We start from the raw sequence: 27,162 nt of genomic DNA, 5'->3' as shown, positions 1-27,162 counted from the left end.
TTAAATCTCACTGGAGGTGATAAGCAGGTTAAATGGAAAGTTCTAAGTCAAAGCAGCTCTCCTAGGAGTCTGTCTGGAAGTTGCCTTCGGTGCCATAACATCTCCCTTGGGCTTCCTCCTGGCATGTGTGAGCAGGTGCGTTCTAGCCATGGATGTAGCTATAGCAGCCAACAGTTGCAAAGGCTGTACTGAGGAGCCCTGCTCTTAGAGCCTGGCGTCTGCTGTCAGTTGTCCCATCCATGCACAGCTAGCATGGGTTCAGGGCCCAAAGCGAGCGTTGAAATACAAGCTTGAGACTCTCGGCCTAAGCCAGGTGTAGTTAATACAGTCTTGGACTTGGGGGAAAGAGCCTCTGCCTGCAGGAGGCAGCTGGCCGCCTGATGTAGACAGTCACATGGAAGACCAGTTCTATTGTGAACAGGAGTGCAGGAGTATTGGGGTGCTTCTAAAGAACATGGGTCAGGAAAACAGCAAGGGGGATGGACAAACAACAGGCAGAACAGCACGTAAACCTGTGTTATGTTTCAGTGCACCATGTGACGGATGAGGGGCTTCCAGTACTGAGAAAATCCACCCCTTCATTACCCCCCCCCCCCCCCCCCCCGGGAGTATCTTAGATGCTGCTACAACAGCCCCGCTAAGCTGGGAATCAAACGTAGACTAACCAAACTGAACAGACGAGTTACAAAGCCAGACAGTCCTCTGCGGTTGATAACCAAACCCAAACAACCATCTTGGGAAGAAGTGAGGGTATTTCAGGTCTGACTGTGGCTATCCACAGCACAGAGAAGCATCTCAGGGGGGTTTGCAGGAAAGAGCGACTTGGTCCCATTCGTGGGCTTGTGCTATGCTGGTTACGGTCTGTGTGAAACCTTCAAAACACAAGGTGTTTAATCAGATGGGGGGAGCACATAATGACAACTCTATGCTACTGCTCTGCTATTCCCCTAATGCACAGCACAACCTTCCTGGTAAGGTGCCTCCCAAATCTTCTCTGGTCACTGCATTCAAGCTCAGCAGAGGTGTCAAGGCTTACAGGTTTTAAAAAACAAAACTAGACACCATCCTTAATCTAGCCCTAATGGAGTTATTGCAGCCTCCTTCACTTTTATGGGATGGTACAGCATACCGAGTAGACAGACAAGTAGCAAGCGGGCGCACAAAAATGTCAACGAAGAGAAATAAGACTGAAGTGTCCGCACAGACAGCAAGCCTGTTACTACTGTGACGATCCTGTCTGATTAGCTCAGCAGGGCCCTTCTCTAATTGTGAAGCCAGTCACATCCTACCAATACTTCGGTAACCGGGTGAGAGATTTAGTCTGGAAGCACAACTCGTGTCTCCTGGACCCGTATCTCGGCAGGGGTTTGCAGCGGTTTGGGGAGACATTTCTAGCGTGGGTAAGAAATCACAGGGTAAAAAGGGTGTTGTGCTTTACACTGAGCAAGGTCTAAAGCGCTACTCAAACCATCACACAGAGTCAGTGCAGCTCCAAATGCAGGCCAGGAAACGAAGTATTAACTGGTCAGCTTGAGATTCCCACCTCCTTACCCCTACATCCCACTGACCAAGCCTGACCAGCATTCTCCTTGCCCTTTGGAGACCACAGTTATCGCACAAAGGGCAAACAGGCTTCTGCAGGAGCCTTGAAACCATACAGTGAGTGACTAGCAGTCCGGCCCCCCTACCTCCAATACTGCCAAGTCCTTCACAGCTGAAGTTTGGCACAAGTGACTTCAGATCTTTTTTTTCAGCTACTTTCTGGTTTTGTCATATACATCCACCCTACAGTTCAGTTGGTCACCTGAAAAATCTGTCCCATCCACTCCACAGGCCCATTACAGAATTAGTCTCTCAGCTGCCAAATTCCACAGCTGACTTTTTTTATTTGGGTGGGGGGACGACAAGGCTTTTTCCACTACAGCACCGATCTTGCCTAATCAATTTCTCTTCCATCTCGTTAATTTTGCTACCCTACTCTAATGTCACTTGCTTTATAACCTGGGCAGCACCTGCCTGTTAAGGAGCCATCAGGTTCTGAGCCACGTGACTGTTTGTTTCCAACATGGGGCTTCAAAGACTTCACTTTTTCTACAATCTCCCAACTACAGAGCAAGCCCAGTGAGCTTCTCTCCCCTAGATAAAGAATATTAACTTTAAAAAACAAACTTGGGTACATCCGGACTTTGAGCCTTGGTACTTGTCAGCAGCTGAGGGAATGCTTTGCAGAGATTCTAATTCCAATCAGTGTTGGTAAAAAGACACAAGTCTTTCCCAGAAGACCCTGTAGCATTCTAGTTGAATAACAAGGCTGAAACGGTGGGGGAAAGGGGTGGGGATGTGGGGGAAGAGAAACCTGTTCTTCTTGACCTCATTCAATAGTCTTGTAACCAACTGGGCTGCAAAAGATTCTATTCTTCTGAAATCTCACGTGACCAAAACAAACGGAAAACTTCCCATTGCCAGAGATCCTGTTGTCAGGTGATCTTCAATACCGTCTTCTTCCCTCTGTGCATGTAAGTAATGGAGATTGTAGGTCCCTGGTAAATAAACCTAGAAAAAAAATAAAAAACAGATCAGATATTGCCATTGGTTCACTCACCAGGCTAGGGGCTGTACCTGGAAAAATGTAATGTCCTGAAAGCCTCTCCGCTGGCTGGCGGAAATGGCTAACCCTGACAGTGAGAGATATCGGACCTTTCAAATCCTCTCATTCTGCTCACCTTCTTTCCCACCTCCCTGCATTTCACTTGAACCATTTTTACCTGCCCATTGCTGATAGATTGTAAGAATTGGAGATTAAGGCTTCACACCGATTGGAATCAGCTATTCCAATTTGCTTTCATCTACTATAAAGCAATGGCTTCTAGTGGCATAAAACAGTAGTTGCTTTTAAAAAAAAAAAAATCAGAAATTCAACTGGGAAGGGAAAAGTAAAGTGGTAATAGAGTGAATGGATTCTGAGATCAGACACTTGGTAACTGGCCATGGGTGGAACTGACTGTAGATGCCACTGCAGAGAGATTTAAGTATATAAGTACTTGTTTCCAGTCCTGATTAGTCTGAAATATTGGTCTTTGAAACTCACACATCCCTCAGCCTAGCAATGTTCTTGTCACTGATCCAGGACTGGCTAGAGCAGGTCTGGACCTCAGAATGTTGTTTTTCTTCTCCAAAACATATTCACAGCTAATCAATGTATTAATCTTGGCAACATGCTATTTATACATGGCCCAAACTGTGTTGGAGCACTGAGCTCAGTCACTTAACCATGCATAACACCACATTCTATTTAAGTAATGTAGCTACATCCTAAAAGGGGTCAGCCATGGTGTGCTGGAGGAGTATCTATTAAGACATGAGCACATTTTCCAGAGGCTCCATATGACGTGCTCATGAGCATGCCCATTTAAAAACACTTTCAACTGTACATACACGTCCAACTAAAGGAGGAACAGTGTGGATGTCCCACTCAGGTATGACCGTCTTCAATTCACTAACAGTGAGAAAGCATCTTAGGCTTCTCAAGTTGTTGTGCTGGAGGCAACTAAAAAAAAACCCTTTGCTGTACACACAGTGAGAAACTCAAGAGGAGCAGAGACTGTTTCCTACTGGCTGTGAATGTTAAGTCTCAGGGATGCTCGATTCCATCTCTGCGTGCTAATTGCTATGGTCTGCTCGTTAGCTCATTCATGCGACTTACCGAACAGAAGGGGGAGTCAAGTTTTGAAGGGGCTAGACTGGCAACATGAGAAAGTTCATATGCCTTCGTTCCATGTTTGACTTGTAACTAATCGCTAGAGGTCACACACTTTGTTGCTTCTGCAGGCCAAGTTCATTGCACACACCTGTCTAGTCCTCCCACAAGCTGATGTCTGCACTAACCAGATCCAAGTGCATTCCCTGACATTCTGAAATTGATTGGAGGTGGTGTTCAAAAGTGATCATGTTCCATCCCAACAGAGAAATGCCATCATGTTGAATGTAGGATCTCACTTTGCTCAGCCAGTAATACTAGAGGCTGGCCCTCTTTACTGCTGGTGTAGGTAGGGTTCCCAGCCCTCCAGGATTGTCCTGGGGTATCCAGAAATTAAAGATTAATCTTTAATTAAAGATTGTCATGTGATATCTCCTGAAATACATCCAACCAAAACTAGCAACCCTAATTGTAGATCAAGCTCACTGCATGTAGCGGGAGCGCCTTGATTCCCTTCATTCTGCACCACTCTCTGAAATCTTGGAATTGATCCGATGCAGTGTTCAAAAGTTATATGGACAAGCGGAGAAATGTCACGTGTAGTATACTGCCTTGCTTTTGTTTGGCCAATCCCATCAAGCTACATTTCTCCAAGACAAACTCTGAGCCAGGGTAGGGTGGCAGTGAAGTAAATGGGAGTTTCGCGATCAACCTCGATGGGGACAGAATGTGCCCCATCAGAAGTGTCACCATCCTAGAACCTTGGTATCCCAGGAGAGCCAACAAGTCCTCCCCCCTCCAATGAGTGAAATCAGTTTCCCACTAAAACAGTGCTGCTGACTTAACAGTGACAGAATTAACCTGTTGAGGAAAGATGGTTATGCCCCAGAAAATCACTGAAATCCCTTTATGTACTAAGAAATCTTGTTAAAGAATAAACTTCTTAAAGGAAGAAACCTCCTCTCCTGGTGCTTGAAGCAGAGTGGATTGATTTAAAAATCAGACCAATTTAAATCACTCAATTATAATCATGGTTTAAATCGGCAAGCAGGAAGCCTCGATTTAAATGAATTTGAACTAAAAAATACAAAGGCAAAACAAGATTATCTTCCTAAAGAAAAGTTGATTCTCACTGATTGGTAACCATTAAAACATGTTGACTTGCAACTAAATATAGTCTTTACACTAAATTTGGTATTTCTTTTTGCTTACCAGGACAACAGTGCTAGACCAACCCAGAAGCAATACATTGTATCTACACACATTTATTTAAGCAGTCATATAGCTTAACATACATTTATTCAGATTCTTAATTTTCACTTTTTTATTATGTTAAAATTCTGAATGATACTTATTTACTAGATATTTTTTAACTTGTGATTAGTGTCAAGCTCTATTTGGATGGAAATTGGAATTTAATAAATGTGCAGAAACTGTTTTTTTTTTAAATTAAATAAAACTACCTCAAATGTGCTTGGGGGGGGAGAGGGAGAAGAGGGGTTATCAAAACATATTTTGCATTTAAAACCAATTTATTAAACAAAGGAAGTATTATATGTAGTTTGTGAACTGAAGTGATTGTTTCTGGTCATCAAGTCTTTCAGGATTTTAGAACTAGTAGATCTTATGCTCTCACACCTAGTTTTTAGTCATTGATTGGAAGAGGAAAAAAGCCTTCCTGCTTTTTCAATTCCCCATTGGTTTCTTAACTTTGAAAGAACTAGTCATTGAACTAACTTAGTTGAATAAACTGAAATGAAGAAAATATTGTCTGTCGCTGTGGAAGAGGTTACTACTGACAAAAAGCGGTTTAGCACTTCAACAAACTCTGGTTCCAGCTGCTTAGCCAGTGACCTTCCAGCAGTTCAGTGCTGCCTTTTTTTAAATTTTGGCAGAAAACATGTACAACTTGATTTTTTTATTTTAATAGATTAGAGTAAATTTAGGCCTTAATGTAGGTTGTCTAATTTTAATAGGTTGATTTTATTTTTAAATAAATTTATTTATTTAAATAAATCAGTTTAATCTATTTTTATCCACCGTGGCTTGAAGCAGTGAAATGGGAATGTATTTATTAACTATGCTTTCTAGGAGGGTATAGATGAGAAACGCTAGTCAGAATAGCGTGCTAGTATATTGACCAGATAAACTTTCACTACAAAGAAAAGGCACCTGGAACATTAAGAGCATGTTTCTTAAAGGAAATTACACGGGAAAATTTCTAGAATGTTTCTCTTATGCTGCAGCCTCATAAACAGGGTAGTATGGCTCTTCTGCTCCAGTTTCACCCCAGAAGAGATCCCGCATTTGAAGCGTTCGAGAGATTTCCCCAAGTTCAAAGTTTCCCAAAATAACTTTTGACAAAAGGAGAGATGAAATGATGCACGCTGTTTCAGGGTGTGTGTGCAAGAGTTTTTAATCCCTCCACTGATGACACTTATAGGCTTAATTAGCTAAAAAAACTTCACGTGGACTTCAACAGCTTATCAATTACTACACCGAGACCTGGTGCATGCAGTTGGGAGTTCTTGTCCACAGCACAGGAGGGCACCCATGGCCCAGGTCACACTGAAGAGAGCCGGAGATGGCATGGGGGCAGTCCTGCAAAGGGTATCAGTCAGTTATTTTTGATAGCAGAGTGTTCTTACTAATGTGGGGGAGGCAGAGATTAACCTGCAGATTCTCACATTAATCACATTATCTCCCCTGCATGGGACGAAAGGGCACGGAAGAGTGGGGGAGGGAGTTAATCACTACCTTCATTTGCTAGATTCTACATCATGCTGCTTAAGTGTATACAGAAACAAAGCAACCTAATTTCCTTCTCTGACGGGGTTACTTAGGGTTACCATATTTCAACAAGCAAAAAAGAGGACGGGAGGAGCCCCGCCCTAGCCCCGCCCCTCCCACTTCCTGCCCCCCCAGAACCCCCAACCCTCCCCCCGTTCCTTGTCCCCTGACTGCCCCCTCCTGGGACCCCTGCCCCTAACTGCCCCCCAGGACTCCACTCCCTATCTAAGCCTCCTTGCCTCTTGTCCCCTGACTGCCCCAACCCTTATCCACACCCCCACCCCCAGACAGACCCCTGGGACTCCCACGCCCCATCCAACCACTCCCCACCCCCTGACAGCCCCCCCCAGAACTCCCAACCCATCTAAACCCCTCTGCTCCCTGTCCCCTGACTGCTCCGATCCCTCTCCCCACTCCTGCCCCCTGACAGCTCCCCCAGAACTCCCAGCCCCCCACCCCCCCGCTCCTTGTCCCCTGACTGCCCCCTCCTGGGACCCCTGCTCCTAACTGCCCTCCAGAACCCCACCCCCTACCTAAGACTCCCTGTTCCTTGTCCCCTAACTGCCCCCTCCTAAGACCCCCCCAACTGCCCCCCAGGACCCTACCCCCTACCTGTACCCTGACTGCCCAAAACTTTCTCCACTCCCCCCAAAAAGCCCCCCCCCGTTTCTTGACTGCCACCTCCAGAACCTCCCTGGCCCCCTTACCCTGCTGCTCAGAACAGGGTGTTGGGCTCTGTGCCAGCCGGACACATGGCTGAGCTCCCCAGCACAACAAAACCCGGTCCCTGGCCCTGCACAGGGCTGCCGGAGCGGGCTGCAGGAGGAGGAGCTGCCGGCTCAGAATGCAGGGAGGGAGGGGGGGGTGGGAGGAGGAAGCTGCTCCAGAGTCCAGCCCGGGACTTTCCTGCAGCCCTCCCAGCCGCTCGCTCTGCTCTGCCGGGGGAGGGGGGAAATCCCGGACATTGTGAGTGCTTTACAAATTTCCCCCGGACGCTATTTTTAGCACAAAAGGAGGACATGTCCGGGTAAATCCGGACGAATGGTAACCCTAGGGTTACTGGACTAGGGAAGAGGGCGGAAGCAGTAGCTGTAATATAGCATCATTTTAGTAAGGCTTCTGACACAGTCCCACATGGGGTCCTCAGAAGCAACCTAGGGAAATATGGTCTAAAGGAAATTACTATAAGGTGTGTGCACAACTGGTCGAAAGGCCGTACTCAAAGAGTAGTTATCAAGGGCTTGCTGTCAAACTGGGAAGGTGGATCTAATGGGTCCTTGAAAGGTCTGGCCTGAGTCTGGTACTATTCAGTATTTTCATTACTGACTTGAATAACAGAGTGGAGAGGATGCTTATAAAATCCGCAGATGACACCAAGATGGGAGGCGCTGCAAGCACTTTGGAGGACAGGATTACAATCAAAATAACCATGACACATTAAAGAATTGGTCTGAAATCAACAAGATGAAATTCAGTAAAGATAAGTGCAAAAACCTCCACTTAGGAAGGAAAAATCAAATGTGCAACTACAAAATGGGGAAGAACTGGCTAGATGGTGGTATTGCTGAAAAGGACCGAGGGGTTACAATGGATCACAAATGATAAGTCTACAATGTGAAATTGTGAAAAAGGCTAATATCATGCTGGGCTCTATTAACAGGAGCGTTGTAAGTAAGACTGAAGGTGTCCTGCTCTACTCAGCAGTGGTGGGGCCTCTGTTGGGCACCACATTTTAGGAAAGATAAACTGGAGGGAGCCCAGAGGAGAGTTACAATAATGATAAAAGATTTAGAAAACCTGATGTATGAGGAAGAGTTAAAAAATCTGGGCACACTTAGTCTTGAGAAAAGAAGACTGAAGGGGGACCTGATAAGTCTTCAACTACTATGGGTCATTAGAACTATTAGGGCAGTTAAGCTCTGGCATAGGTTTCCTGGGGAGGTTGTGCAATCCCCGTCATTGGAGGTTTTTAAGAACAGGCTGGATAAACACCTGTCACAGCTGGTCCAGGTTTACTTCATCCTGCATCCCCCACAGAAGGCTGGCCTTGATGACCTCATGAGTTCCTTTCCAGCCCTACATTTCTGTGATCCTTTATGGAATTTCCCCAAAATCATCCCCGGGCCGAAGCACATGAAGGGGATGGGTGAAGTTTAACAATGGCTAAAGGCTAATGAATCCAGCTCAGGTTGATAGTGAGCAAGAGTCATTATTGGATAATTGATGTCTGGGACCAGTGTGAAATGAGTGTGTTTTTTTCAGACCAGTTTCCAGGAGACAAGCATCCAATCACAAAAGCAACATGTGGCATTAATTGTAGTCATGTTGATCAGGGAAGAGATGGGATGAGCCATCCTTTCACCCCTCCAAAGGCCCCTCCAGACCAGGGTTGAGATCTTTTTGTTTAGCAATCTGGAGCTTGGTCTGTTTTGAGGATAGGGAATTTTTTTCTCTCCAAGACTGTTGGTCTAGCACTTTAAAAGTGAACTCACAAATGAAACACAAAACAGAAGACTGCTCTTCACCAGCCTGCAAGTTATTTGTGGGACTTCGTTCAAATGTATTAGGGCTGTTTAAGTTAATAATTTTAAATTAATGGCCTTCCTTTGTTGTTCTATTTTAATACCAGATATGACTGGACCATAGCCAACAGCTCACCACGGAGATAGCTTGTATAGGCTCCCACCCTGAGGATAGAAGGGCAGTGGGACCAGCTGCGGAGAATTATTGAATTCCTTAGGAAAGAGGAAGAGAGCAAAAAGTAAGGGAACAAGAATCTCTAGCAAGAGCTGAAGGCAAAGCAGGGGCTGTGTGTTCCTGGGACCATAGTGAACCAAGACACATGGGACCATTTTGCTTTGGTCTAAGGTAGGTCACCTTTTTTCTGGAACCTTGAAGTGAGCTGAGGAGGAATTTTTTATCTGGCCCTTAAAGGGATAAGTGTTTTGGGTTGGTTGCTTGCTTCCTTGCCTAGGTGTTTGTAATCCTGATATACAAGGTGTTGTTTGCTAATCCTGCTTTGACTGGCCTATTATAACCTCTCCCCCAACTGTAAAAATCCTAAAGATCTCTCCTGAGGGAACGGAAGGTAGATGGGAGAAGTAAGGAAAAACCAGCAGTCTCCTGTTGTCTGGCCACAACCCGTGATCCCTCTGAAAGGATGCTCCCTGAAGGTCAAGAAGCTGGTGAGACAGTGTTGTGGGGGAAACCAATTCCATTTTACCTTGCATTGTGGCTGGACCTTCAGCTCTGGAGTTAGTACTAGCTTGTTTGCTTTCAGAAGCCTGGTCTACAGGTTTAGCTACGTTGCTGAGGGGTGTGAAAAATTCACCCTGAGATGCATAGTTAAGCCAGCTTAAGCACCAACATAGACATCTGTAGGTCAACAGAGGAATTCTTCCATCTACCTAGCAACTGCTTCTCAAGGGGGTGGAAATACTATGGTGACAGAAAAACCCCTTCTGTTGCTGTAGTAAGTGTGCACACTACAGTGGGGAAGCTGCAGCTGTGTCACTGTAGTGTAGACGTACTATACCAGTCTCCTGTCCTCAAAGACAGTCATTAAACTGCTTCTTTCCTAAAGGGACAGTGGGGATACAGTCCTTGCCTCTACTCCTCTTTCTTCCTCTCCAACTCAGTTTGTGGTTGATGACTAGGAAGCCACCTTTATGAAGAGACTGGAAGTGTCTAGAGATCTCAGCTACTAGAATGCCAGTCACTGCTAAGTGTCCTCATTTCTGTTGCAGCTGGAGAGCTGCAGAGTATGCAAGGGTACCACAGGAGACCTAAAGATTGTGCTCGTCACTGCAGAGGTATCAAGACCTAAGCAATGTATTTTTGAACATGAGGGGATGATAGAAGCGAACAGACATTCTGTTTTAAAGCAAGAAGATTGCTAGGCTTGTTTGTGAGTTCCCTCCCCCTCCCTTCCCATGCATCTGGCCCTCAAGAGGTGTTTCCCCAACGGGGTGTGTGTGTTTGGGTTAGTCCGTTTCAGCACCTAGTTCAGTAAACTGTGCTCATTAGAACAGAGGCCTATTGGAACTCTCAATTAGCTGAAGGAAACCCGGAGCAGAACACAGCTGTTAAGAGTACGTGGTAATTAGCAACTACCTCTTAGGCCTTAATTTCTTTACCAACTCTCTGAGAGTGCCTCTGAAACTAGATCCATGCAGCTACAATTAGCCTCTAAAGAGAATGGGGTTCAGCTGTGACTGCTATAATTAGAAGATCAGAGACCAGAGAGGGGCTACAGTAAGGTCGGGGGAGTGGGTGAATTTGTGGGTGAGAGATGCTGGTCAGTGTATAGACACCAGATTACTATGTCAAGAGTTGCAAATTGAGAGCAAAAAAAAAGGGTATGAAGAAAGACACGAGAAGTGTTGCAGGAGTTCTCCATGGATAGACACACGGAAATGGTATCCCCGTCCACACTTGGCACAAGACAGAGGGACTGAGAAGCAGCAAACCAGAAAGGAGATTGAAGGTGTCTCTTAGCAACTTTGCATAGAAATGATAAATGGGTATCAATGGATGGCATGCTGTGAAGCAGGAGAAAAACTGCCACCTCACTTAATCATAATGTGATTGGTGAACAGGCAGCTAGTCACCAGAAAATGGTAAAGACACTCAATGGACAAACTCCAGGGGAGAAGTGAACCTCTCCACTCATTTCTCAGAATTAAGATGGTAGTTGTGATTAAGCTTTGTTCATTTTAAGCTTGGCAATACTTTTGTTCACAGGTATTGTTAAGGTCAGGCCTCAAACTTCCTCTTTGCAGAGGTGAAAAGGGCAAGCTTTGCAGAGGTAAGCTAAGACTTGTGGTCAAAACGCGCTGAAACCAGATAACACATTATGCCAACTCTCGGACACAGCTTGTCTAAACTACATTTAAAACAATTGGCTACAAGGAAATAAGTAAGCATAAATTATACCGTCAAAGCGACACAAGGAAATAAGTAAGCATAAATTATACAGTAAAAGCGACAACACTAACCGCATTAAAGATTTGGCTGATCCTAATTGGTTGCCCTGTTTTAAGACACAGCCGACAGATCAGATAAAAAGTACGAAGGCACGAGACTGTGTGTGTGTTTTGGCCATAAGGGAAAGCTGACCCACACCCCCTGAACTGAAGGGACGTGCACTGGTCGACTGTCGGTACCTGGCCAGTGCGGAAAACGTCCGACTGAAGAGTAACGTATTTTCGGACGAATGCAGGATAAGTTTATGGAGTAAAGAAGTCTGGTTGCTCGAGCGGAATTGATCTCAAGTTGTATCGATACTATAGTGTTAAGAATAGTAGTAAGTAGCTGATGAATAATAACTTTACATGTACTTGTGCTTGTCTTCAGTATAACTTGCCATTTATATTAATCCTTATTTAGTGTTGGTCTTTTATTCTTGCCTTTCTTATTTTGTCTGTGTTGCCTTTATAGTCGAAAGTCATTAAAAACCTTTTGAGGAATAATCAATAGTTTTAATTTTTCTTATATGGGCACTACTCAACCTCATTACACCTGTGTTGGGTGGTGGGAAGAAGCGACCAATTAGGGTCCTGATGCGTGTCCCCCTCTTCCTTCATCTCCGCAATAGTTAGAGGCTGAAAGAAGAGGTAGTGCAAGGAGTGGTCTAGTCTGCTGGAATAAGTCAGTTTCAGAGACAGACAACCTCTGCTGGGCACTGAAATCCCATCAAATCATTACCTGCCCTCTACTCCAGCCTGAGAAGTGTTCTATACAGTCAGACCACTCTTCATTCATTTGTAATCACGTTAACAAAAGCCAGAGCAGCTCCTCCCCTCACCTAGCCCCTCTCACTGCTGTGCTAGGCAAAGGCTTGAAGCTACACCTGACCTCCAATATAAGAGAGTGGAATGCTAGCTCTGCTACTGCTATGGCTGAACAACACTTGTTTAAAAGTAGACTCTCAGAGCTGTAAAATCTACACATTTATGCGGCTTGCCTTGAAATTTGCTGTGCCTCGGAAGGCTGCAGATAGGCGTAGTGGTCCGAATTTGGGGGTCATTTGAACAAAGGGGGTCCCTAAGATACTCAACCCCCCCTTGCATTTTACTGCGCTCAGTTGCTCATCTAGCGCATGGTACCCCTGCCCCTTTCAGGAAGTGCTACTGGAAAAATTATTGATCAGAGATCTCCACAATGACATATGCCAAAAACAACAAGCCAAAGAGACTAGGGCAAGAGGGTTTCCAGGCAGCTTGCTGTTACAGTGACTGTGTGGCTCAAGGGGACATGCTGTGGACAATGAACCTGCGACATCCATGCAGGCTGTAAGTGTGAACCTTGCCCTGGCAGACGTCTGTGAATGATCAGTGGGCATGGTGCTACTATCTACCTGTTAAGGGGGTTTAATATTGTGTGCAATGCGTCCTGAGTAGTTCAGCTAATTTAGAAGGGCCTCTAACTACTTTCTGAAAGATTAATTACATGTGTTCTATGCAGCTGTGAGAAGGATTGCTGGATCTGTGGCTACTCTTCCACCTGCAGCATTATTAAAGGCTAGTGCCGGCACTGATTAAGGAGGATAAAACAATGATCCCATAGTTGCCTAAACTCACTCAGCACCTAACTTCTTCCAAGTAAAAGTTCCCTAAACGCCCATGTTTCTGCCTCTGAGCACACGCACGGATGCCTCCCCCTAGGTGACTGGATGCCTATTTCCTGCCTAAGTCCCAGAGTGATGCATGAATTACAAGACAAAAGGCATTCGACTGCCTAAGTCACATGCTCAGAGGCCATCTACCAGAGTAGGTCCCCTTCAAAATCTGGCTGGATGAGGAGGTGGTGGTGAGAATCAGGCTCACTTCAGAAAGAACAAGAGTCTCCCACCTCTCAGGAGAGTTCTCTAGCCCTTAAGCTACGGGGTATTCTGATGTGGGGCTCCCCTAGTCTCTCCTGTAGAAGCTATTGCACTCTGGGTAGATAATGAGAGAGTGGTTAGAGCAAGGGGACTGGGTCCAGAGTTTCCCACCTCCCATGTGGGTGCCCTAACCCCTGGACTACAAATTGAAAACGGGAATGGCTGTCTCTGGACTATGATAGTCACTGGGCCAGAGAGAGGGAATAACTGCAGTCCAGTAGTTAGGATGCCCACTTTGGAGGTGAGAGGGCCTGGGCCCAGTCATCCTGGCTGCTGGAACAGTGCAAGCAAGAGTGGGATGGAAAGGAGGAAGGGTCAGAACTATGTGGGGGAAGATGTGGGGGGGCTCCAGCTGACACCCCCCAAAACCTCCAATTATAGGTACTTGCATGGCCCCCATCACTGTAGCACCTCAAAGTCATTAATGTATTTCTCCTCAGTACTCCTTGGGCTGGTGTGTTCTCAGTTTTACAGATGGAGAACTGAAAGCCAGAGACTAGATGTGGTCTATGGTCATACAGGAAGTCTGTTGCAGAGCAGGGAATTGAATCCAGGTCTCCCATGTCCCAGCTGCTAACCACTAGACCAAGCCTTCTTTATGGCCCTCCTCCAATTTCTGTCCTTCCCTTCAAAAGATGTCCCCCTTAACTCCACGCTCTCCTCAGCGTCTCTACCTGGGGACTGCTCTCCAGGGGGAGGCCAGTTGAGGACAAAGCAGGCTGTGCTGGACACGCAGACACTGCAGATGATACAGAGGCAGCCAAGGTACCAACACCCAGCCAGTGCATTCTGTGGCCAGGCTAATAACAGCTGAGGAGCCTGAGGCAGGCAGGGGGAAGAGCTGGGTGCTGAGAAACTTTTTTAAAAAGAACAATTAAACGACTAAGAGTTTAACCCAGGGTTCAGGTGACCCCATGGTGCCTCATGCCCTTCCCTAACGTGCAGAGGGGCTACACGAAGACCTCTGAAAACCAGGATATACAGTTAAGATAAACCGCACTGCAACCTTAACTCTGCCCCTCTGGAGTTGGCAACAGCCACTGGGAGTTACCTGTATGCACTTCTGCTGCATGCGTTGTGCTAGATATAGCCCTCCTGAATGGTGACAGCCTGACAGAGCTGTCATTGTGATGGGTGATCTAGGGAGTCTGAGACCCACTCCCTCCTCACCACGTGTGATCCAAGGACAGAGGTGTCTGCGTATCTTTAGGGATGCAAGATGTCTCATTTCAGTGCTGCACAGGGTCTTCTTGCCACGGGGATTGTCAGCAGTGAGGTGGGATAGGAGTGCACTGGGGGTTTAATGATTGGTAAGTGAAAGCATAACGCTGGATGGACCGCTGGCCGTGAGGGCGAAGGGCTGGTAAAATGGGGTGGGTTCTGTGGAGCAGGCACAGCGAGTGTGGTGTAGGCAGCTCTCGTCCAGTACATCTCAGCTAAACGCTAGTTTTGCTATAGCACAGGGAAGGTGTTAGACTTAGTCCTATAGTGTTCACGTGGCGTGTCCTACACCAGCTGCAACAGCAGGGCACCAGCAGGTGTGTTACAGGAATATTACAGCATCACTCAGAGGGCAAGGGGGTGTTTTTTAGCTCTATAGGTCCTGTTTCCAGAGGTTTAAGTTTAGCCACTCTCCCCCTTCTGGAAGGGCTCACGCCCCTACCTGGCAACCTTAAACTTTCTGGACATGTGAGAGTTGTGTAATACCCAGTGCCGGCAGCGCTGTACAGCCCTCCGACCACACTTCAACTGTTCTAAAATAACACTTCCCATTCTCAAAGAAGAGCAGCTCGTGAAGAAGTTTTGGGAGAGCATTAATCAGAATGTTTATAGCTTCTGGAAGGTAGTTATGCAAGATCACTCTAGGAGGACCAAAGTCTCAGCTATCAGAACAGCACAGGGGAGATCTTGCCTTTACTCATCTTATTATCTGTTTATTTCTATAGTTAAGGTTACTGGAACCACTGTGATGAGAAACAAACCAAAATCTGTGAGATCTTACTTTTGTGTGCTCGTCCCCACACCATCACTCACTTGAGCAGAGTAAGGTCTCTAGACAACTCATCCCCGCCAGCGTGCCCTAGGTTCCTGGCTGTATAAATATTTAACTATGTCCAATACTAAATTGATGTCCAAATTATAAATAACTTGCCTAACCTGTAACCATAAGAGGTGGTTTGCTGCCCCCGTTAACACCAGGAGAGGGAAGCCCACCGCGTACATATGCCACAGTGGCCACAACCTTAGAACACAGAGCCCAGCTGGGAAAAGGGGGAACTGATGCCACTGTCTGTGATCAAGCAGTGCATGCTTTCACCGGAAAACAGAACAGGACGATAACTGCAGAGTGAACAAGGAAGGAAATCCTGTGTGTCTCTAGCCACAAAGGAACTGGCGGGGTTGCTCTGCACCAAGGAACATGGCAAAATTACAAGGGCAGAATCAGACCCACAAGATGGAATCCACATTAATGCTGATGGTTACTTCCAAGTAATATTATCCAACCACTTTCATGCTTACAATCAGCCTCCCGCTTGAGGCATGGAGAGGTTAAGTACTTGCTAATGTGTAATGCAGGTGCAGTAACAATGCTAAACACCTACAGGAATCAAGGGATTAACCTGAGGTCACCCCCCAGGATCAAACAGCTCAGGTTCTGGTTGTACTAGAATGACTTCTGTATCACATACCTAGAAAGGGAAAGGTTGTATAAATTGTGCATAAGATCTTAGGTAACAGTGACAGCACCCTCCAGAAGCTGGGGTCCTGTGAAAGTCTTACCCCTTGTGTCTACTCAAATGAGGAGGAGAAAAAAATATTCCTTTTATTTCAGTGAACTATGCACACAAACATTGCAGGGAATGCCTTCTACTCTTACAGAGTAAGTCTCAGGATGTGCGGAGTCAGGAGCAACAACTAGGACAGTCTGAGTAACCACATGGGACAGCCAGCTCTGGGATACTCAGCCAGGCTGGTACAACCAGTAGGAAGATCATCTTCACTGTCTCCAGCCCATTGGTTCTGGCTGGCATCAGCCGAACAGCAAGAAACCATAAATAGTGGTTAAATATAAAATCTGCTGCGTGGCAGATCTGCAATATTCATAGCATAAGTGTAGAGCCATGAGCCCCCTTGGACCTTGAGAAGCCAGAAGTGGCCAGTGCAATGCCAAGAATGGGCAAGCCCTGGCTGGCAGCATTGCGTGCTGTCTAAGCTAGGACATGAACTTTAGTTCACGTCTGAAGTCTCTTGCCATTTAACTCCTCAACCAGAAATGAGAGGCCGTGTTCTGAATGGCACATACCGCAATTCAAGATACAAGGTTCATAAAGGTCAAAGTTACACTTGCTTTGGAACCTGACTTGTGGTTAAATGCTCAGCTGCTGGGGCATTAATGCCGCCCTCAGGCACGGATTTGGTCATTCTAAGCGTCTCAGGCAGTTTCAGACTTAAGCGTTGGGAATGTTACACTAAAGCTCAGCAACAATGAAAGGGACTGTTGTGGATTTGAAGGTGTGAATGCTGTTTAAAAAGCCAGGCCTGTCAGAGCCCTGCTGCACAGGGAAGGAACCAGAGAAATTCTTCCCCCTCCTGCAACATGATGCGCCGAGTACAATGAACATAGCGCCGGCGCTCAGCTCAGCTACTGGGACAAGCAAAGCATGGCAGATGCAAGGTAGTTACATGAGTGGTAACCACCTCCACTGCAGCTAGGTCACGGAAGGAAACATTTGGTGAAGACGAATTGCTGGCTCCATCCATGGATGGGGAGGGGGGAATCTGAACAGGCAGCTAGGGCTTTACGTAAACAGCTGCAGGGTAGGACTGTCCTCTCTGTGTTTATTATCCCTGCATTTACTATTCTGCAGATATGTGCAGAATGGATTTTCCCCAGAGGGCACTGGGTTGTTACATAACTCAGCAGCATTATGTTAGCAGAGCATGAGTGATCACAGATGGCAACAGCAGAGGCAAAACATGGACCACTCGGGAGATGCATGATGCCAGGTGCTTTAAAAATAGCATAGCCCCAACCCCCACGGGAGGAAAAATCCACCTCTTCCCTTAAAACCAAGAGGTGAAGTATGCTATTCTAGTAGCATCTAGTCCTACCAGAACAGGGAAGGATCAGTTATCACTAAAGTCCATTTCAAGGGTTCACAATTCTGCTCATTCATTCTTAACCCCCTACCTCAACCCCATCAGGAACCTGCATTATACATAGCCAATGATCCACCATCTTGGGCACTAAAGCAGCCCCACCATTCAGTCTCTCACTGTGATGTACTTTTTAATCACATGCATTGTACTAGAGGGCAAGTATCTAGAGTAAAGTCTCAACTAAGGGTGTCTTTGCTTTCCTGGGTTAAGTCAGATTCTTACAAAAAAAAGTTTCACAGTAGCTCCTCAGCTGAGAAAACCAGCTGCCGATTGATTGACACTGGTAAGAAATGGCCCAAGTGACCTACTTGTCTGGGCACATTCCAAACTGGTGTCTAGAGAAAGGGGAGGGAGAGCACATCTTTATTACATAACCTCTGGAATGCTCACTTCAGGTCAAGGCAAAGCTGCCAAAGTGTCCTTAACTCATCCTGTTGTACATGCATATTACTGCAGAGGCCTGTCTCTAGTCTACGGGTTGATCTTACCACATGTTGCACAATAGTGACATGTGCCAAGGCAGCTCCAATTTGTAATTTCCTTTAATATTTAATTTGAGTACGAACTCCTCAGTCTCCTGACCACAGCAAGCAGAACAGGTGGGCTAAGTTCCAGTTTAGTCATTTTCCCACTAATGAAGTGTCACAGATCTCTCCTGATCAGCATTATACAAAGAGCACGGCAGGAGCTTTTGAAAGACTAAGGTTCTCCAAAGCAAGTTTTACTTTCAATCTCCCAGATCTGCAATTTTCCAGTTTCATCCTGGTTCTTTGGCTGGGGGAGTCCCTAATAACTGCTTTTGTTTCTCAGTGGCTTTGCCACAAATAAATACTTCCTAGTTACTGAGGACACCAGCTCAATGTAAACCCCATTCCCTAGTTCTACAGCTCTGATAGACTGGGCTTTTGGTTACTGGAGTCCTTTAGGTTCTGAATACAGCAGTGGCAAAAGCAAATGATCAGAGCTTCGCTTCCTCCTTGAATTTTGGAGTTCCTAGATGTGGTTTAGGGAACTGAGCCTAGAAGGAAAGCGGTTCCATTTAAACTGAGCTGGGAGCAATCTGTTAAAATACAATAATTCTGTAAACTTCCTGTGAATGCTTATATCTCCCAACTGTGCCAAATACAGGAACACGGGCCTGGACTGCACAAGTATATTTCACACTCGACGGAACTCCCTTATTTAGTACTAGGAAGTAAAAATGAAACAAGACCAATTACATTCCTTCTAGGTGAAGCAGGATTGAGCATGTTGAAAACTCACCTGTCAGTCACTTTGCCCAGTCTATTCCTAAGCAGTTTGTACAGTGGTTTTACCTCTTCAAAGTCAACAGGGGTATTATCGTCCAGTACATTATACTGGAATGGGAACTGGTACGCAGAGCCCAGGAAATTGGATGTCCACTGTTCCAGCTTTGCCTAAACTAGGTTCTGCCTGGATTGCGACCATTAAGTAGAGGAGGTTCTTTGATGTGGAAAGGAGGATGAAGTAGCTGAGCAAAACTGTATTGCATCCAAAAGGTAGCTAGTGAGTGGAATATGGCACCTTATCATGGGAAGGCCTCTGCAGGTCACCTCAAGTGGCCTCTGAGCAGTGACGAGCTTCATTTGTGTATAAACAGAAGAAAATTGCTCTATTACATGCAAAAACCACAATTAAGAGAACATTAAGGCTGCAAAGGGAAGCACTCGAGTTATCGACAAGGCTGCCAGTGAAGCCTTCTCTATCCCTTCCTGTGTACACATGATACAAGGATCATGAGAGCTTTCTATTCTTTCCCTGCAGGGTCCCTCCCTCTTGTTGGTCAGTACGCAGAGAATGAGCCCGCAGGAAAGCTTCTGTCCCAGTTGTTGGAGTGGTCCCTTGCCTCACCACACACTAGCCAGCTCGGTCAGTGAGCGAGTGAGGTAGGGGTCCTCTCAGGCAACTGAGACGTGTGTTAGACATGTTTCCAACACAGGGTTTGGAGAACACTAGACAGGGCCGCTGCTAGTTCTGTTTTCCATCTCCTTTTTATGATTTTTTTTGGTTTAAATAAAGGTGGATGAAAGCCTCAGGAAGTAGTTCTTACATGAGTCAGTGGATAAATAGCTCTAAGAATATAAAAGGCTCCACTGTGCCATTACACAGTACAGCCAATAAGTGGGATGGTGCAATAGGTGAAGAAAAGAGTTGCAGAAAAACTGCAGAACACTTACCCAATTGCAAAATGCACTAATGCTTGGCCCTGAATTTAAGCAGCACATGTAACCTGGTCCATTCTGGTTTCAAGCTCGAAGGCATCAGGTCGATCCTGTGGGTTAGCAGCTAACATGTCTTTCAAGAGTTGCTTGATTCCCTCAGACATGGAAGTCCTGCGTTTCTGGGGGATATGCAACTCCATCTTTGGGTTTTCTAGCAGTGCTTCCCCAACGGGCACAATCTCTGTGCCCTGCTTGATGTAGGTCCCCAGTAGCTCCTTCTTGGTCTCTGCATCGATGAAAGTTATCCTCTCAATCATGGCCCAGATGATGATGCCCAGGGCAAAGATGTCTGCCTTGGCTGTGTAGTGTCCCTCCCAGACCTCAGGGGCCATGTAGAAGTCAGAGCCGCAGGCTGAAGATAGCCAGTACTTGTTCACATTCACATTTTTGTTATCATTCCCACCTTCCTTGCCCCGAGCCGTCAGGCCAGCACAGACCTTGCTGAGTCCGAAGTCTGCCACCTTGAGAACCGGGGTGCCAGACTTCTCGGTGATCAAAATGTTGTCTGGCTTCAGGTCCCTGTGCACAATATGGTTCTTGTGCAGGAAGGCAATTGCGCTGGTTAGCTGTAGCATGAAACTCTTGTTAGTGGCTGGGTCCGGTCGCCGCGAGAGCACGTACTGATTCAGATCTCCCCCTTCGCAGAACTCCATGACGAACCAGAGATAACAGGGCTCCTCAGCATAGCCCAAGATTCTCTCACCTTACAAAAAAGAAAGAAAGAGGCATGGTAATGGCAGACACAGCAAGAGGTTAGCAACGGTAAGGACAGTTGTTTTAAATGCAGCGGAAAGTCCTGATGAGTCTAGCCAGAGCCGCCCTCACAAGGACATGCTGGTGATCACTACTGCTAAGTGTGTCATTTGTAAGTTATGCAGAAGGCTGCAGACTGGCTGACTGACGCCCTCAGCTCTATAGTTTAACTGCTTTGGTGTCCTGTGGAATGAGGGGGCTATAGAATATTTTTCACTTCCTATCACAGTCACAACCGTACCCTAGACACCAGCATAAAGGATGGTTTGCTTTAAAAATTGTTATACAAGTGGCACTGAGAGGAGATAAACATGGACCCATCCGCCGTAGTTTCTACAGAGCTCAGATTGCAAGTGAACAGTTTTACTATCAGTCCTGCAGGCTCCACCTGAAATCTGAAAACCAAGCTATGTTCTTCAGCTTCTGTATTTACCACCAATAAGATTCTGCAGTTAGAATTCTCGGCCTTGCTGATGACGTAGGAATCAGAAGAGAATCGAGCTTGCTCTCCTATAGCGTTTCCTCCGCTGTGGTGACTGGAGCCACTAAGGGCTGTCCTACTCTTAAGTTTACTGGCATAACTCCACAGGTAAGTATCAGAGGGGTAGCTGCGTTGTTTTTGTGGATACAGACTAACGAGGAGTCTGGTGGCACCTTAAAGGCTAACAGATTTATTTGGGCAGGAGCTTTTGTGGGTAAAAAACCACTTCTTCAGATACAGTTTTTACCCATGAAAGCTCATGCCCAAATAAATCTGTTAGTCTTTAAGGTGCCACTGGACTCCTCGTTATTTCTATTGGTAAGGGGTACGATTTTTTGCTAACATAGGTGTATATTGGTAAAAGCCTCATGTATATATAGTTATACCAGTACAAAGCCTACTGATTACCATTAGAGATTATTTGGGATGAAATCTGTGCCTACAGCCATATTCCCAGCAGGGAGGGAAGGGGAGGGATCTTGAACTGTTTGCCTTCTAGCAAATAGCACTTCCTGAATACAGTGAACTAACATGATGCAGGAGAGAAGATGGAAGTTGACCTTGGTTATACAGACAGAACCTGTTAGTGCAACTGGAGTATTTCCTCATAAAACGTTGAGAATTACATTTCACCATAAACCCAGAATACGCAACTTGATTGCCTCTACTTTTTCTATCAAATGACATGGGCAGAGCTGAAAAGTGAAAATGTGTTAAATGACTCCACCCTCCAGCAAATAAACAACAGACTCCAGAGAACACATGGGAAAGAAACCAGGATTACCAATGGCGGATAAAGCCAAAGAACACCAAACAAGCCAAGTCATCAGCTCTTTAATGGTCAGTGACTGGTATGGGTAGGTAGAGAGAAATATTGGTTATTTGCATAAACAGTCTGTAACCATGACTGCCATGGAAATTAGAAAAGAAGAATCTGGCTGCACCTCCCTGTCCTATGTGAATGATGAAAGTTAGATCATAAGGACAAGTGGGAGGGAGACCCTTTAAACCAGCAGTTCTCAAGCAGGTTTCAGGGGGTCCACCAAACAGGGCCACCATCAGACTCACTGGAGCTCAGGGCAGAAAGCTGTCATCCGGGGCTGAACCTGAAGCCTGTGGTATGGGGCCCCAAGCAACTGCCCTGCTTCCTACCCCCCCCCCCCCCCCAATGCTGGCCCTGGCTTTTATATGCAGAGAAACAGTTGTTATGGCACAGGTGGGCTGTAGTTTTTATAGCATGTTGGGGGGGGGCGCTCAGAAAGAAAAAGGTTGAGAACCCCAGCTTTAAACAAGCCATCAGAAAGTGGGGTGCTGGTGGCATTTGCTGGACAGGCCAAATCCAGGCTCCCTAATAAGAGTACTGTAAAGAGGGAATCCATCCAAGTTAGAGTCTCTGTGGCAAACAGTCTATCTGGGGAAGGAAGGGTTATTTGTTTCTGGAGATGAAAACTCAGAACAGGAAAACAGCATGCACTGTCTGAGCCGCCCTTGGTGAGAGAGTGGGAAAAGGACATGACAGAATGGAAAACCAAAGACAGAGCTACTGGTCTTGGGAACAAAAACGTTTGCACAGTCAAAACAGTTACGTGCACTTACAGTTTATACTTTTATTAACTCAGCTTAATTAAAACCCTGACAACACCTCCTGAAGACACAAGACTTTGTGTATCCCCTTCAGTCAGTGCTGCTCCAGCCCCCAGCAGGAAGATTTTGGGTGGGATGGCTATTCCTGGCAAGGAATTACACTGTTCTGGTAATAACTCTGAACAGCTGTTCTAGGAGTTGTATATTCTATGCATGAGAACATATGGACTCTGCTTAGAACAGCAATGTCACACCTCTTGTGCGCATGTCATACAAAAGTAGGAGTGCAGGCGGTACCAGGGTATAGGGCACATGTGGGAATGCAAAAGCATTCAGATTCTCGTGGTGGTGATGGGCACCTTTCTAGAAGTGTGACCTAGGTGGTGGTGGCCAGCTCAGTAACAAAGCCAGTTAGTTTCCAACAAGCTGAACTATTGGCTTAGCAAGGAAGAAAAAGCCTTCAGTTTTTAAGAGCAAAGCGAGGAGTGTTGAGTTGACTCCCACAAGCCAAGCGCTCCCGTGTCAAGACAGCTGCACCAACAGTAATAGGCCAAGTACAGTGCTAAAGTAACTGGGGGTGGGACACTGATCTCCAGGTCTATGCCAGGAGCACTATTTATTCACTTAATTATTTTCTGGGTTATAGAAAGTATTTTAATTTGTTAAATCACCTTTCTGCTGTCAGAGTAAAGAGCCTCCATTTAAAGAGCTGACAAAGTAGTAGCTAAAATGGAATTTCTGAAAGTGAAATTAAGGGACCAAGAACAATGAAAAGTTTAGACAATAAGCGTGATGAGAGCTGGGAAAAAGCAGCTGCAAACCACCTTTCTGCACCCCTGAGCTTGGGCCAGATGGGGACCAAAATGACCTTCAGCGTAATTTAGGAAAGTCCTTAGGATGCTTTGGGTTATGCTGGTTGCAGTGATCCCATAGGGTCTCCTCAGCCCTCCCCTCTGGCATGTCCCCTTACCCACACACCAGGGAGTAAGTGGTATAGAACTGGCAATGGCAACTACCTCCCCTATGTCGGGGCCAATCTCTACTGATCCTTCAGGGGTGCTTTCAAGCGGTTCTGTGCTACTGAGACAGTGCAAGTCAGCTGGAACCAAAGCAGAGAAACTGGCCCAATAGACACAGTAAGTTACAACTAATGTTACACTCAGGTTGCATGTGCACATTCACACCACCGTGGTGGCAGGTCTGAAGACTGCACTCAGCTGAGTTTTTAAGAGGGTGCTGGTTGTTACGGGTGTGTGTGTGGGGGGGGTTAGCACTCGTGTGGTCAGGACCAGGTTAGGATTTGTGTGGCAGAGCTACACAATTGGGACCATAAACTACACTGAGACTATTCATAGGAATCCTATACATACAGGATAGGACATTGCCCTTGGGTAGGAATTTAGCATTTTAAATTCTGCTAATGATCCAGTCTCCTATTTTGACTTATGCGGGAATGCTACACACCAACAGCAGCAAGGTGCCTGCTCTTGCAGTAGGTTTAGTGGGAAAAGCAACATGGGACACCAGCCCCCTTCTATTCCTGCACTTGCCTTCATTCTCCCCTTGATCTTTGCCCTTTCTTTATTTGCACTCTGTGGCCTTTTGGGTGATTTGTTGGCCACTCTCCTCTTCCCCGCCCCCCATTGTTGGGGTCCTTCCCTGGTTTTTGTCTCTGAAGGGTGCATACCAGGACTGAGTTCTAGTTAGTTTGCCTCAGCAGTTTTTGAGCTTAGCATAGAGAAAATTACTGGGAACCGTCACCTTCTGCCCCTGGTTTTACACACAGAGCAGGCAGCAAAGGGAGACTAAGAGAAAAGACAACTGATAGACAAGTTCTGAGACTGATCTATGATGTAAGAGGTTTACATAAAGTCCCACTGAATTCAAGGACATTGCACGCCAGTCTAGGTGGTGTAGGATGGATAATGTGCCCTAACCCCTTCATTGCTGCAGTGACATTCCCCTGAAACACGTATCGAAACCTCAACATTTCAAAGTGACTTAATTCAGACAAATCACTGAGCAAATTTAACAGCTATCCAACTGGTGTCCTTTTCTCCATTGCTGCAATTAGATGTAATCTTAAAATACACTGGTTAGCTCAAGATACCTTCTGTTAAGATTCATATGGCAAACAGATATGGCCAGCTCCTTGCACTGAAAAGAGATGGCCACAGACACTGGTAGACGCCGGTGGCGTTTGAAACCAGCAGGCTATGCACTGCTGTGTGGTAACCAGTGTGCAGGCTGGATAGTCACAGACACTGCAGACGTATTTTGAGAGCTACAGCACAGAGTCCAGGCTGCTGCGCATCCAGGCTGTAGCATGTGAGCTGACGTGCTAGTAAGCACTGCCCTATCTATGTCCAGTTTCTCTCTAACAAGCTAGTTCTGAACATTGACACCATTGGCTAGAACAGCCCATAGGGCACGTGGTCAAACATGAGCCCTGAACATGTGTATGTATGAAGGCTGTGGCTTTGCACATTGCCGATGTGCACGTCCCTCTCAGCGGTCCCTCAATTGAGACTAATGGAATTCCAAGCCAGGTGCTCAGCTTCAGCTGTAATTTGCTTTGACCAGAGATGCCGAAGAATGAATTTCAGATTAGAAACGACATTCACTCTGCGAAGGAATCTGAACCCTACAGTCTAGTGGTCTGTTACTTGAGACTCATCCAAAACGAGGAGCACGAATTAATCCCCACATCCTGAACCTCGGCACGTTGGCACAACATCTGTGCATGTCTGTAAATAGCCCAGCTGAGGTCATGCAGAATGGCACGGCAGGAACGCTAAGCGCTGGGCACATGGGCCAGAACACTGTTGGTGGCAGAGAACAAGAGGGGCATGATCAAGCACCGGTGCCTTGGGTGACTGGGGAAGGGGGAACTGAGGTACGGTAGCTTTTGGTGACGTCTCCCCCCACCTGTTTACCTACTTCAAAGCACCTATCAGAACTCAAGCTTACGGATAGGTCTGTGATGAGAGGATAGGTATGGGGAGGATGAGGGGGTGCAGTAGCTTGGAGGGAGAAATTCACCAAATGCTGGTTCTAGCTGGCTTTGATTGTTGCAATGCAGTGCATGTCTCCCCTTCAGGATAGGAAGGGGATGGGGGTCCCAGGGTGGTCTCCCCAATTTACAGCTTCCTTCAGCAGAATCTTTTACTTTCATGTACAATTGGCTCCACTTGTTGCCATGAGGGAAGGTCTGAGGAAGAGGGGGTGGCTTCTGGACCTCTCTGCCTGAGGGAGTTTCTAGGGTAAGGGAGAACATACAGGGAAGAATATTGTCCTGGGGGACCTCTTCCCCCAATTTCTAGGGAAGGACTCCACTACAGGGACTGTACAACGAGGGCCCCGAGGGGAGCCCCCACTACCTTTCTGCCAGGTCTCCAGACTCAAATAAGGCTGGCTCTGCTTATTACAACTGAGGTGGGTCCCACGGGAGGAGGGGCAGGGGCCTCAAGGGTGGTACCCATGTGTAGGATTCTAATTATCGTTCAGAAAGTTCTCCCTGAGGAACATGCATAGTTGACTGCCTGTTGCTGGGTGTATGAGAAGGAATCCCTGTGAGAGCTATGGGAGCCTCCCTCCTTCCTTGGGAGTGGGGGCATATAGTGGGACCCAGATGTGTGGCACAAGTAGAACAGGTCTTCCTTATAGTTGAGTGGGAATATACGGGTTATGGAAGGCCCCTGGCTGAAGTTGTATGGGGGGGGAAGAGGTTGGGGGAGGAGTTGTATGGCAGGGGGAGGGGGACCCTATACCAGATACAGGTAGAGCGGTCTCTGCTTGCTGCTGTGGGTGGGTGGGGGGAGGAGGAGAAGCAATACTTCTCAGGGATATCTCCACCAGGTGCAGGTACAGCTGACAGCTTGTTGCTGTCTGGGTGGGTATGATGAAGGGTCTGGGGGTGCACAAGGCTGCCAGGGCCGCGTACAGGTCCCGGGGGTGGGGCCCAGTAACTTTCAGGGAGGTCTCCACCAGGCTCACGTAGCGCTAGCGCTGCATGTCGCAGAGGAGGTGATTGAGGGTCGCTGTGTGGGGTGTATAGGAGCTCCCAGGGCTTTAGGAGGTGCAGAGGTTGCTGTGGGGGTGTATGGGGATCTGATAGGGCTGTGGGGGCATATGGAGTTTCAGGGCTATAGGGTCACCGTGTGGGCCCTGGTATCTTTCAAGGAGGTCCCCATCAGGCGCAGGTAGAGCGGGCTGTGGCTGAGGGGGTTATACGGAGGGGTCGCTGAGGGGGACTTGGGGGTCCCAGGGCTGGAGAGGGCCCAGGGGGCCAGTATCTTTCAGGGAGATCTCCCTCAGGCACAGGTAGAGCAGGCTGTGGCTGTCACTGAGGGGGAGTTATGGGGGGGGGGGTCGGTACCTTTCAGGGAGGTCTCCACCAGGCGCAGGTACAGCTGGGGAGGGTATTCAGGGGGTCACTGAGGGGGGGTCCCAGGGCTGGGGGGTCACTGAGGGGGGGTCGGTACCTTTCAGGGAGGTCTCCACCAGGCGCAGGTAGAGCTGGGGGGTATACAGGGGGGTCACTGAGGGGGGGTCCCAGGGCTGGGGGGGG

The 27,162-nt window shown here is 46.9% G+C and overlaps 1 protein-coding gene across 1 annotated transcript in view; it reads right to left on the bottom strand.

Annotated features, from left to right (window-relative positions):
• Nucleotides 1–590: 590 nt before the first annotated feature.
• The window catches only part of STK35 (serine/threonine kinase 35), a 28,717-nt gene continuing 2,145 nt past the window's right edge, over nt 591–27,162 (bottom strand). Inside the window, exons 2-3 of the mRNA XM_054046259.1 lie at nt 19,730–20,477; nt 591–2,553 (exon numbers count right to left, since the gene is read on the bottom strand). Of these exons, the coding sequence (XP_053902234.1) occupies nt 19,765–20,477 (713 nt within the window). The 3' untranslated portion in view covers nt 591–2,553; nt 19,730–19,764. The remainder of the gene's footprint in view (nt 2,554–19,729; nt 20,478–27,162) is intronic.

Source organism: Malaclemys terrapin, chromosome 12 (genome assembly GCF_027887155.1).
Source record: "Malaclemys terrapin pileata isolate rMalTer1 chromosome 12, rMalTer1.hap1, whole genome shotgun sequence".
Classification (NCBI taxonomy): domain Eukaryota; kingdom Metazoa; phylum Chordata; order Testudines; family Emydidae; genus Malaclemys; species Malaclemys terrapin.
Note: the sequence above shows the minus strand (reverse complement) of the source record. Positions and strands in the feature narration are given on the sequence as shown.